The following is a 13,767-nucleotide window of genomic DNA, read 5'->3' on the forward strand; positions in this document are numbered from 1 at the left end:
GGGGCGTGCATTTTGTGAAGCATCAATGTCCAGTTGGTGGAGAAGGACTAGTGATCCTGTGAGAGACATTAAGGACGGGTAGAACTGGAGCCATGGAATAGATAAAGTGGAATAGATCCAGTTCACATGGATAGAACTAAAGCCAGGAATTTCATGTAAGTTCCTGGAGAATGTTTCCAAAAACAAAACAACTTGTTACTACTGTTTGTCATACTTGTAGTGTAGTACTCAAGAGCATGAGTCCTGGGCTCGGCGCCTGTGGCTCAAGTGGCTAAGGCGCCAGCCACATACACCTAAAGTGGCCGGTTCAAATCCAGCCTGGGCTACCAAACAACAATGACGGCCTCAACCAAAAAATAGCCGGGCGTTGTGGCGGGCGCCTGTAGTCCCAGCTACTTGGGAGGCTGAGGCAGGAGACTCCCTTGAGCCCAGGAGTTGGAGGTTGCTGTGAGCTGCGATGCCACAGCACTCTACCCAGGGAGACAGCTTGGGGCTCGGTCCAAAAAAAAAAAAAAAAAGAGCATGAGTTCTAGAGAGCTAAACTGTCAGGGTTAGAATCTCAGTTCTGCCCCTTACTAACTACTTGGGTTTGAGTTATCTTGGACAAGTTAACTTTTCTTTGCCTTAGTTTGCTCATCTTTAAAGTGGGGACAATGATTTAAGTATTTGTTTACAAAGAAGTTAGAATAGTTCCTTGCATGTAATAAGAACAGTTGTGACTCATAAGTACATGAGACCAGAATTTCAATACCAAAATTGGTCGGAATTTTGGAAATAGATTCCTTCAAAAGGTCGTTGAATCTACTTTTCTAGCTGCTTCTGTTACGTTCTAAGGAAAGTCTTCTCAATAGTCTTGCACTTTGAACCACTTAGAGTGTGTTTAGTAAACTTTCAGTTTCCTAGATAATTTCTTTATTTCTGAATTGTGGGGCAGGTGAAAGGGAGAGGTTAATCATCTGATTTATGGTGTAGTTAATCAAGATTTTCTTGTTCGAGTAGACAAATGGTTTTTAGTTAGTCATTACTAATGCAAGAGGGTCCTTAAGTAAGAACAGGAAGTTGATGTTGAATCATCTTCAGTATTACGCCATGAATTATTTTATTTGTTTTTAAAATATTGCAGGAAGTTAGTATTTGCTTTAGCAAATAAGTTATCAATCAAGTAGTAGCACTAATAAATCCTACATAGAAATTTCTTTTCCCCAAGGATAAATAATTCTAACTTATGAATATTATTTTAATTACAGCCTTCTAATTTTATTCGTCCTAATTCAAATTTCTCCTCCTTATTACATCTCATTAAAATGCTGGCCTCATTTCCTCTCTCTTACTGATAAAGGGCGTATTTTTCATCATCTTTTCTTGTCCAACAGGCTTTGGTGTGATAGTCGAGCATGATAACCTAGCCTTGAAGACTCCCGTGTATTTTCCATGTCTTAGGGCATAGCTGTAGAATATGGAAAAGTAAACTAAGATGCAGATTTTTATTGTCCATTCTGACTTGTCTAGAGATTAGCCATATGTTCCAGGGAGTTGGAATTACTATTTAGTAGTGGTAATCTTTGTTAAATGTTACTTACTCATTCCTTTACTGGTTGAAATGAAAGGTTTTCTGATTATTGATCATAAAAACTTAAGTGAACCACTGTAGCTATTCTTTGCTTATTTTGCCTCATCCACACACATAGCTTCTTTGTGGTTTCTTCTGCCTGGAATTTTTTTTCTTTCTCTGTTTCTTTTTTTTCTTTGAGTCAGACTCCATAATCCCAGCTAGAGTGCAGTGATGTCATCATACCTCACTGCAGCCTCAAACTCCTGGGCTCAAGTGATCCTCTTGCCTCAGCCTCCCAACATTAACTGAGTCCCAATAGCTGGGACTTCAGAAATGTGCCACCATACTCAACTATGTTTAGTAGAGACAGAGTTTCATTCTTGCTTAGGCTAGTCTTGAACTCCTGAGCTCAAGTGACCCTCCCACTCGGCCTCTCTGAGTGCTGGGATTACAAGTGGAGCCCAGTTTGGCTCTTCTTGTTTTGCATTTCTAAAAGATCATTCTCTGTTTTTCTTTCTGCTGTCATGCTGCTTTATTTTTTTTCACTGCAGTCATTAGTAGCTAACATTGTACAGTGAGTATCTGTTTGTGTTCCTAACTAGAACTTAAGTTCCATGAAATGGGAACTGTTTTGTTTATTGCTATATCTCTAGGGCCTGAACATAGTGGAGCTCAATAAATACTGAATAGAAGAATTTGAGGGTGGTGCCTGTGGCTCAATGAGTAGGGCGCCAGCCCCATATACCAAGGGTGGCAGGTTTGAACCAAACCCCAGGCAAAGTGCAACAAAAAATAGCCGGTGTGGTGGACACCTGTAGTCCCAGCTAGTTGGGAGGCTGAAGCAAGAGAATTGCCTACGCCCAGGAGTTTGAGGTTGCTGTGAGCTGTGGTGTCACAAAACTCTACCAAGGGTAACAAAGTGAGACTCTGTCTCTAAAAGGAAAAAGAATTTGGTATCCCTTGTGCTCCAGTTTAAGTGGCATCATTAAAATAATGGAGAAATTGATCTTACGTAGAAAGAATAAAACAACATTTGGTTTCACAAGCATAAATAAAGGATATTAATGGAATTTCATTTTGATTACATTCATTTCCGTCAACATTTATTTCCACTTTTTCTTAAGTAGGCACTGTCCTGGACAATAAAGTAGAAAAATGTATAATATGCACTTCTGTGTTCAGGATATCACTGTCTAGCCTGGAAGGGAACACATACATAAAATAATGCTATCTAATAAATACTGTGATACAGTTATGAGGAAAAGATTCTCCAGTACAGAGAAAGGGCTCTTTCTTTGTTCTAAGAAAGTGAAGAGTTCTTAACTAAAAATGATTGGAAGCTAAGTGACCAGTGATAATTCCCATGGGTCACATCAGTTCTTCTTAACCTCTCAATGCCTATTCCTCATTTCCATCTGATGATTGGGGCTCAAATGTGAAATGAATTTTGGCCTACTTCATAATAACAGCTTAGGCCATTCAAAAAAATTTTTTTAAGAAAGAAAAGGTACCAACTTCCTTGTAACTGCTTTCTTTATGCTGATAAATGGAAGCCATTTGTCTCATCCTCTAGCAGATGGGGCAGTGTGTCATTCCCAGATTGATCACTGAACTGCTTAGAAGAATAGATGTAGTTTTGAATAAGTTAGATAAATTCAAGAGGCATTTCTTACCAGCTAAAGAATTTTGTGGTTTTATTAATAGATCAGTGGTTCTCAAAGTGACTAGCAGCATTAGCATCATCTGGGAATTTTGAGATCCAACCCTGATCTACTCAGTCAGATTGTAAAGGAGTGGGGATCAGGCTCAGCTCAGCAGCATAGGTTTTAACAGACCTTCCAGATGATTCTAATGCGTGCTGATGTTTGAGGGCACTGTTCTTGATCATTTTAGGTAAATAAAATATTGCCACTTCAGTGTACTTCATTTTATAAACTACATTTTGGAGACATTATATTTATTACACATCAAAATCAGAATGTAAAAATATTTTAAGATTATTTTGATTTATTCCAGTCATCTCTCCTTTTTTTTTTTTTTTTTTTGAGACAGAGTCTCAGTTTGTTGCCCTTGGTAGAGTGCCTTTGTGTCATAGCTCGCGGCAACCTCAAAACCTTAGGCTCAAGAGATTCTCTCATTTCAGCCTCCTAAGTACCTGGGACTGCTGGCACCTGCCACAACACCTGGCTTTTTTTTTTGGAGACAGAGCCTCAAGCTGTCACCCTTGGTAGAGTGCTATGGTATCATAGCTCACAGCAACCTCCAACTCCTGGGCTCAAGCAATTCTCCTGCCTCCGAAGTAGCTGGGACCACAGGCAACTGCCACAATGCCCGGCTATTTTTTGGTTGCAGCCGTAGTTGTTTAGCGGGCCCTGGCTGGATTCGAACCCACCAGCATAGGTGTTTGTGGCTGGTGCCGTAGCCACTTGAGCCACAGGCACCAAGCCAACACCTGGCTATATTTCAAGATGGGAAGCTCAGTCTAGCTGGTCTTGAACTCCTGAGCTCAAGCTGATCCACCTGCCTCAGTCTCGCAGAGTGCTAGGATTACAGGCATGAGCTACTGCACCCTATGATCTCTCCTTAAAAATTTATTTTCGTGGGAAGCCGAGATTTCCCCCCTCAGATTATGGACCTTAGTCCATTCTGACTTAAGCTCAGATGTTTAAATGAGACTTTCAGTAGCCCATGTGACTGAATGATTGAGAAAACATATTCCTGCCTTTCTCTTTTTCATAGCTACTCAACGGTTGGCTTAGTTTAACAGAATGAGTTGGAATCCTGCATTAAAAATCAAATCACTGAATTTCTTCTAAGGAACACTTAATTAAAAATGTTTAGTGTGTGAATAAAACCTGGGTCTGTATTGTTCCATTAAGTCTTGAAGATTTCTTTTCAGTTTTCTCCATCTTAATTTTACTGCTAAGGATTCAATTGTAATGCAAAGGTATTTACTTATTTTTAGATTTTTTTTTTTTTTTTTTTTTTGAGACAGAGTCTCACTTTGTTGCCCTCAGTAAAGTATCAAGGCATCAGCAGCTCACAGCAACCTCCAATTCTTGGACATAGGCAGTTCTCTTGCCTCAGTCTCCCAAGTAGCTGGGACTACTGGCGTTTGCCACAATGCCCAGCTATTGTTTTGTTGTTGTTGTCGTTGTTTAGCAGGCCTGGGCTGGGTTTGAACCCACCAGCCCCAGTGTATGTGGCCGGCACCCTAACCATTGATCTACAGGCCTATTGATTATTCTTGACAAATAGAAATTGTACGTATTCATGGGGTATGTGGACATGTTCGATACATACTGTGTGTGGTGATCAGCTCAGGGTGAGTAGCATAGCCCTCCAGCATGTCCATCATCTCAAATATTTATCATTTCTTTGTGTGTTGGAAGCTTTCAGTATCATCCTTCTAACAATTTGAAACTATATATTATTGTGGTATAGAACACTCTGTATAGAGTTTATTCATCCACCTAGTTATACTTCTGTATTCTTTGACAGATTTCTACTTGTCCTTCCCTTCCCAACCTTTGGTATCCTTTGTTCTACTTCTTACTCCCAGGAGATCAGTTTTTAAGATTCTGCATTTGAGTTATAACATGCAGTATTGAACTTTTATTTTCCTGGCTTGTCTCACTCAGTGTAATGTCCTGTTGCCACAAGTGACAGGATTTCATTTTTTCTTAAATGAATAATATTCTGTGGTTGTGTGTATCACACACACACACACTGTGCTCTCTTTACGCATTCATCTGTTGTTGGATACCCAGGTTGATTTGCGTTATCTCGGTTAGGGTGAATAGTAAGTACTGCGGCGAATGTGAGGGTGCAGGTGTCTCTCCTCTAAAGTGGTTTCCTTTCCTTTGGATAAGTTCTCAGTTGTAGTTTTTGGGGACCTCCGTACTGTTCTCCATAGTGGCTGTATTAGTTTGTACTCCCACCAACAATGGATAAGCGTTCTCTTTTCTTCATGTCCTCCCCACGTGTGTTGTCTTTTGATAATATCCTAACTGGGGTGAAGTGGCACCTCATTGTGATTTTGATTTGCATTTTCCTTATTAATGATGTTGAACATTTTTTTTCTTTTTTTTTTGAGACAGAGCCTCAAACTGTCCCCCTGGACAGAGTGCCGTGGCATTACAGCTCACAGCAACCTCCAACTCCTGGGCTCAGGCGAGTCTCTTGCCTCTGCCTCCCAAGTAGCTGGGACCACAGGCGCCTACCACAATGCCCGGCTATTTTTTTTGGTTGCAGCCGTCATTGTTGTTTTGGCGGGTCCGTGCTGGGGATTCGAACCCGCCACCTTAGGTGTACGTGGCTGGCGCCTTAGCCGGTTGAGCTATAGGTGCCGAGCCTAAACATTTTTTTTCATGATTATTATTTTTTTTGCTATTGCTGTATCTCAGTTCCTTGTATATTGTGGATATTAATCCCCTATTGGATGAGTAGTTTACACATAGTTTCTCCCATTCTATAGGTTGTTTTTTCACTCTATTGATTGTTTACTTTTTGTGGCAAAGCTCTTTAAAGGTTTCTTTCCTAATCTAGTCTTTGGCTTTGATCAGCTTTCTTTCAGTATAAAAGAAACATTCTATTTTGGGCAATCTCTCCAGGTAGCATGATATTTTTACGCAGAGAGTATTAAATGGAAGACATCAGTGAATATAAAGTGTTCTTTTCTGTTTGGCTTATATATTTTGGTATGAATTTAAGTACACACAAAATTATATGTATAATTCTATTTTATTTTACATATTTAATTCTCTAATTGGGAATGTGGAGAAAATAGGCAACAGTCACTGTGCTGTTATTTACACTTGAGCTTATCTCTCCAGAATTTGTGTCTAGAAGTTTGTTTCTAATTGTAGTATAGAACCTTACTGTGAAAAGTTTCCTGAATTTAGTTTTTAAAAATAAAAATTCAGTGAAATTAATGCTTAATGATTAAAACTTAGGTATAAAAGAGACAAAGTCACTGTTCCAATCTGAGAATTTAATCTGTGGCCACAGTTGGCATAAGTTTTGGAAGGATGTTACAAACAAGCTAGGTTCTGTAGGTTTGTTCTTAAGTTGAATTTGTAGGTAAGTTGGAACAGGTACATTTACCTATTACCTGTAATAGCACTTGTTTGTAAGTATAAGTTGTGCCTCAATTGGATGTTTGTAACTCGGGGGCTGCCTGTATGTATCTTTAGGAAGCAGCATATTGTATAGATTAAAATGAAAGGAGGCGAAACTCTAAAAGCAGACGACCTGGGTTCAAGTCCTGGTTAGAAACCTAACTGTCTGCCTTATTACTGAACCTCTTCAAAGTCACTGCCTGTCCCGTGTAATGTAAATCAGAATACCCCAGTAATAAATGGAGCCCCTGTGTGGAACAGTGTCACGGGGTCATGGGACAATCTCTGGAGGAGCTGCTGCTGTCCCTGCTGCATGGGTTGTGCACTGCACTACTGTTTATAACAGAAAAGATTAGAAACAGCTCCCAGACCCAAGGTGGGGAAAGGGATAAATGATTTCTAGGGTTTTAGTACAATAGGCTCTAAAAAACCACTGCAAAAGAAAGTGTTGTGTCAAGAAACGATGCCCATAGTCTATTAGGAGGTAAAGCAGGGGGGGCACAGGTGGAGCACACCACCACTGGGCTTGTGCGTGTGCCTCACGGATTGTGCATGGGAGAAGATCAGAAGCATGTCATGAAAATGGAAAGTAAGTGTTCCATCTTCCACCTGAGGAGTGGGTTACAGGGAACTCTTTTTCTATTATTCATTTCCATAATGTTTAAAGTATTATAGGGGGGTTTTACGTGTGTTTGTTTAAATAAACTGTAAACATTAACTCATGAACTTAAGGGGCAAAACACACTAGTAACATCTGTCATTCACATTTCATTTAGAAACATAGTAATTGAAAATATTATATGTACTGGCAGCGCCCATAGCTCAGTTGGAAGGGTGCTCACCACATACACCATGGGTGGCGGGTTCAAATGCAGCCCTGGCCAAATAAAACAACAATGACAACTGCAGCAACAACAACAGAATAACCAGGCGTTCTGGCGGGTACCTGTAGTCCCAGCTACTTGGGAGGCTGGGGCAGGAGAATCACTGAAGTCCAAGAGTTTGAGGTTGCTGTGAGCTGTGATGTCATGGCACTGTACCAGGGTGACACAATGAGACTCTGTCTCAAAAAAAAAAAAGAAAATATTGTATGTACTGTATGATTTTAAGCTTATTTGTAGAAAGTTTAAAGTATTACTTGCAAGGCAGAACATTCATTCTTCCATTAAACATTTATTGAGCAACTACTCACGTTCATAAAAATAAGTGACCTAGTCATTGCCAGGAGAGCAAATGTGTAAACAAGTAATTACGGTTCTGTTAAGTGGTTTTTGTTTGTTTGTTTGTTTGTTTTTTGAGGAGACAGTTTCACTATATTGCTGTCGGTAAAGTGCTATGGCATCACAGCTCACAGCAACCTCAAACTTTGGGCTGATTCTCTTGCCTCAGCCTCCCAAGTATCTGGACTCCAGGCGCCCACCACAATGCCCGGCTATTTTTGGTTGTAGTTGTCATTGTTGTTTGGCAGGCCTGGGCTGGGTTTGAACCCCCAGCTCCCGTGTATGTGGCTAGCACCCTGGCTGCTGAGCTGCAAGCACCGAGCCAGTTCTGTTAAGTGTTAATGGAGGATAGAAAAGGAAACTAACTGTTGTCCAAGGAAATCTGGAAAGACTGAGTTTTGAAGAGGTGACCTCTGAACTCTTACAGGATGAATAAGAATTTGGGGGAGGGGGTGAGGGTGCAAGATGTCTGTGACAATGAGAACAACATATACAAGGAATTTGCATGATTTGGGGAATAGTTGGTGGGAGAATTGGGGTTCTGAAAGAAACTTTAAAAGTGAGTCTAAAGTACTGGTAAAATATTTGGGCAATTTCCTCTTGATGGTAGAAAGTAATGGAAATGTTTTTTAGCAGGGCAAATGAGTGACATGTAAAAGTTGATTAGAAAGTATTTTAAAAAGAAAACTCTGGTGGCTATTTGACAGAGGACACTGGAGTGAGAAGAGATGGGAAGTTAGTCACTGGAAGAAAGCTCTATAGTGGTTAAGAAAAAGAGCTGGACTCCAGCAGGCACATGCGAGAGAATCTACAGTAAGGAATGAGAGCAGCAGGTAGAGAAGGTTGCTTTGTATCTAAGGTAGCTCCTCTGTGCCGGCCCAGTGGCTCACACCTGTAATCCTAGCACTCTGGGGGGCGGAGGGGGGTGGATTGCCTGAATTTAGGAGTTTGGGACCAGCCTGAGCAAGAGGGAGACCCCCGACTCTAAAAATAGCCGGGCTTTGTGGCAGGTGCCTGTAGTCCCAGCTACTTGGGAGGCTGAGACAAGAGGATCACTTGTGCCCAAGAGTTTGAGGTTGCTGTGAGTTGTGATGTTACAGCACTCTACAGAGGGTGACAAAAGTAAGACTGTCTCAAAAAAAAAAGATAGCTCTTGTGTTTTTAACTCAACTGAAGTAGAAAGTAATGCTGTTAAGAGAAGATAGGAGCGGGGCGTGGTGGATTTGCACCACATAATCTCAGCTCCTTGGGAGGTGGGAGGATCACTTAAAGCTTGGATTTCTAGGCTGCAGTGAGCTATGATAACACCACTGTAACTCAAGCCTGAGAGACTGAGGAGGACCCAACCCATCTAAAAACTTTCTTTAAAGATAAAGAATCCGTACATTCAAGTATATCTGAAAGCTGTGATGCAGTCTCGTGGGGTAGTTGAGTCCCAAAGCCATTCATTGACTTGCTCATCACCATGTTCACGCAGCATTTTAAAAACTTAAATGTTAAACATAGCCCTTGTTAGTAGCAAACTATTAATACTCAGTTCCTAAGAGTTCTGTCTTTCTGATAGAGAAATAGAGCCCAAAATGACAATGAAAGCAAATGAGAAATGCTCGTATGTGTTGTATGTGTTTCTGTATGTGTTGAACAATTTTGCTTCCCATTTACTTCTTAGTAAACTTGGAATACCTACAGCAAACTCCACCTCTGGACTTGGTTAGCATCATGTGTAGAGCTCCACCTCCAAGGTTGTCTGTTTGTGGGGAAGGGTTCCCCCTGTGCACTCGAGGCATATAGACTACTCCAGTTCCACACATGGCCCATTAAAGCAGACTTTTGTCAATACAGTAGCAAGTTGATCTGTTCCTAATACAAATGAAACTGTTCTAAAATTAGGGGGTTGGGTTTCATGGGCCTTGTGTGAGTGGTCAGTTTAACCAAAGTTTATTTATTCAGCATTGTCAGTGGGGTGGGCTTGGACCACCCATATGGAAAGAAGGAACTTACTCCATTTTTGCACACGATGGTCTTGAATTGGGGAGATGAATGAAGAGAAGGGGCATCATGAATAGCATTAGGTCAGAACTCAGGCTGCCTGGGTTTGAGTATCATCCCTGAAACCAAACAGCTTTGTGATTTGTGCCAGACTTAACAATTTTGTGCCTCACTTTCCTCATTGGAATCATATTACTGCTGATTTCATTTGTTATTGTGAGGATTAAATGAATTACTGTATATAATATACATAGAACAGTGACGCATGATAAGTGCTCAATTCACATTAGTGCACAGGAGAAAAGGTTTTAGGTGTGTGCTCAGACTTGGTTCCAGTTTATACCTCTTCTTGCCCTGCCCGTCCTGACTCCTGGTGGTAATGGGAAGTTGGAGAGCTGGAAGGGATAAGGAGATAAAGAAGAATTATGTTAAAATATTTTAGTAATTTGTTTAGGACTCTGTTTTCATTGCCGTTGCTTCCCTACCCCCACAGAAGTAGAAAAAAATCTTTGTATTTAACTAAATTTCAACCCTATCTTTAGATGTTTCTTTACTTCACAGCTTTGAAATGGTATTTTGCTCTCCCCTTTTTCTTCCTAATTTGCCTTCTATCAGCTTTACCACTTAATCCTGCCCCCTTGATTTCAAAATCAAAAGCCTTAAACTTTTAACCACAACTCCCACCTGCTAGCAATTTCTGATCTATTTAAAAATAAGACTTAATTCAGACTGTAGTTTTTGATATAATTTTCTTGGTGTGAGCCAGTCACATAAAGAATGAAATAAATGGAGATTGGCAATTTTAACTAAAGTGTGCTTTGTATTAAATAGAATGTTTATGATATTTTAGGTATTCTGAGAACACCTGCATGTATTCCTTATTAAAGAATCTTGGGGGGGAGAGGAACCTTGGAGTTCCTAGGAAGGTGCTGTCACCAGACTGACTGTCTTGGCAGGTGGCTCATAGGCTGCAAGGACGTCCCTATCTTGTGTTAACAGTAATAATAATTATTTAGGTCATGACTTCCAAAATGATTTTTTGAAAACCTTTTTTAAAAATCTGTGCCTCTAGAGATGTCAATTTTTATTATTTGGTGGTTTCCTTTTAGTAGAGAAGAAATAGGTATTACAGGATTACCTTTCTTCTCTGAACACAGGCTTAAATCTGTTCTAATGAATTGCTTTATGTCAAGATGTGTTTTCTTTTTAAATTAGCACCCCTCCCACTTTTTTAAAAGTACACCAAATAAAAACCAACCATAATTTTTTTTCTGTATTATAGGTCCTCTTCCTGATGGATGGGAACAAGCCATGACTCAGGATGGAGAAATTTACTATATAAACCATAAGAACAAGACCACTTCATGGCTAGACCCAAGGCTTGACCCTCGTTTTGGTAAAGGTTCATCTCAAAACCTTTTTAGATAATTTTTGTATTTGAATTTGGGAAAGCACATTTACGTAAAGTAGAATTGGTTTATAGTGTTAGAAAATGACTACCCATCCAACTTTTACTAGCATTATGTTTATACTTCTCATTTAAACCTTGAGAAATTTAGATCTAAATCAGGTTTTTAGCCTAGGCTGCTCAGGTTGGGGTGGGGGAATGTCGTAGTGGCTGACTAAGCAGAATCACTCTTCCTTTCACATTTTGGGGGACAAAAAAGGATCTTTTAGAAGATTTAAAATGATCTTTTTAGCTTCAATAATAGGCTTTCACAACCCTGGAATATCAGCTTTTGTCAGTGACCTGGTGTGTGCTTGTGCTTAACTTCTGTGAGTGATGAGTACCACCAGTGCTTGGGTATTGTGTTTCCCGTCCTGGGTCAGGGGAAAGGTTACTCCAGAAATGGTCCAGTGAGGGCAGTTTCCCTTCTCTCTTTCTCTCTTTCTCTTTCTCTCTCTCTCTCAAATAAAAGTCCGTTTCCTTTTTTATTTAGGAAACAAAAAGCAAAATATATTCCCCTCCAGATTACCTCAGTAACTCACCATTTACAACCAATGAACTCTCCCCTCCCAGATGTATACATTCTGACAAGGACATTCTAGTTCTTCAGTGCCTTTTTGTTTCTCTGTCTATACAGAAGATGCCAATAAGTGTATGCACATTTTAAGAAAGGAAAAGGAATGTATTAAAATTGTAATACTCAAGTTATGTGTGACTTCTGCAATTACAAGAGGTGCTCTCAAATGTGATTTGCATTCATCTTTCATTTTTGGTATATAGTGAGTATTACAATTTTAATACAGCTTTTTTTCTCTTAAAATGTGTATACATTCTGGCAGTGCCTGTGCTCAGTGGGTAGGGCACTGGCTGCATACACCGAGGCTGGCAGGTTTGAATCTGACCTGGGCCAGCTAAAACAACAATGACAACTGCAATTAAAAAAAAAATGGCTGGGCATTGTGGTGGGGACCTGTAGTCCCAGCTACTTGGGAGGCTCAGGCAAGAGAATTGCTTAAGCCCAAGAGTTTGAGGTTGCTGTGAGCTATGATGCTACAGCACTCTACCAAGAACGACAGCTTGAGACTCTGTCTCAAAAAAAAGGAAAAAAATGTATATACATTTTTTGGCAGATACATATATCTGTATATATGTCGTTTTCTTTTAAGTATGTTGGGGGGGGGTTGTTGGTTTTTGCTGTTTTTAGCTTCTTCATCTATTTCAGAAATATTTTTCTAAAGCCATGGAGAATGGATCTAAAAAGAGGCAGATAATTGTGGTTTTGAAACTTTCATCTTAGGCTAGATGTAGCTAAATGAAAACAATGTGCATATTGCTGAGTAGGTCAGACTGAGGGGACTGAGACCCTTTGAAGCTTTACAGGGGTTGACCTGACAACAACTGCAGGGCCCTTACGGGAAAGAGGAATTAATTCTGTAAATGCCATCAAAACACAGCCCAGGGCGGGGAAGAAGAAGGAAACCTCTATCCGGAGCTAGTCAGGTAAAGTGACTTCCCTGCAAGGAACATTGTACACAGTTCTCCTGTGTCTTGTGTATACCTTTTTAAAAACAAATAATATTCGGATTTGCCCCCGACTGACTGAGTGGTTAGATTTATGGACTGAATAAACGAACCTCCTATTCAAATAAAAGGCAAAGGTGGGGTCAGGGCAGAGACTGTCATTCTGACAGATATCTGGTTTGGTTTAAATGCTGGCCTTTTGAGCTCTAAGACCTGGTTAGGTGTTAAAAAAGTAATGTGCTGTGTTAATAATTTGCAACTTTAGATTCTATTTAATATTTGAATAAGCTCCGTAGTTGAAAAAGGAAACCAAGGAAGTTAGAGAATTTAATAAATGTTGCCATTTGTATGGACTACAATAATACCAGCCATGTTTCCTTAAAGCATGTTTAATGAAATGAATATAACTTCCCCACATTTTAGAAATTTTAAAGAATGTTGTGGATTTTTTTTCTATAACATTAAGATTATAAAAATGACAGCTCTTCACTGAGGGCAGAGATCAGGAATCAGAACCGTGTTTCTGTTTTTGTTTTTTAAACAGTGAAATAAAACAACTTTGCTGTTAATTAAATAGAGCTATTCATTATACACACAGCTTGGCCTTCTGTATTAATTGGGAGAAGACATTAAAAAAAATACGGCCTCCCTACCTCCAATGCACATAGGCACACGATTTGTTTTGTTCACAAAAGTTTCATGAAATCCTCTGACTGCATTTAGTGTCCCTTTTTGGGCCTACTGTGTATGTGTACTCCAGACAGGCTTGACAGTATGCCAAGCTTTTTATTCTGTGGCCCAACTTTTAATCTGTTCCAGACCTTTTCAGTCAGAGAGCTCAAGTGTAACTGAAGGGAGGGAGCAAAGAAAAAACGTGGGTTTCTCTGATGTAGAGTGACAGCAAATAGAGACAAGCTG

The 13,767-nt window shown here is 40.0% G+C and overlaps 1 protein-coding gene across 9 annotated transcripts in view; it reads left to right on the forward strand.

The window, feature by feature from the left end:
* The window catches only part of YAP1 (Yes associated protein 1), a 130,864-nt gene that overhangs the window by 78,703 nt on the left and 38,394 nt on the right, over positions 1–13,767 (forward strand). For 3 of the 9 annotated variants that reach the window (XM_023511342.1, XM_023511357.1, XM_023511332.1), the window contains exon 4: positions 11,164–11,283. The exons of 3 other annotated variants lie outside the window; for them this stretch is intronic. In XM_023511342.1, coding sequence (XP_023367110.1) covers positions 11,164–11,283 — 120 coding nt within the window. The remainder of the gene's footprint in view (positions 1–11,163; positions 11,284–13,767) is intronic. 3 more of the 9 variants (XM_003780792.3, XM_012803363.2, XM_003780793.3) reach the window with 1 other exon arrangement.

The sequence above is a fragment of the Otolemur garnettii genome, unplaced genomic scaffold (assembly GCF_000181295.1).
Source record: "Otolemur garnettii isolate 467f Iridium unplaced genomic scaffold, OtoGar3 scaffold00001, whole genome shotgun sequence".
In the NCBI taxonomy this organism is placed as follows: Eukaryota; Metazoa; Chordata; class Mammalia; order Primates; family Galagidae; genus Otolemur; species Otolemur garnettii.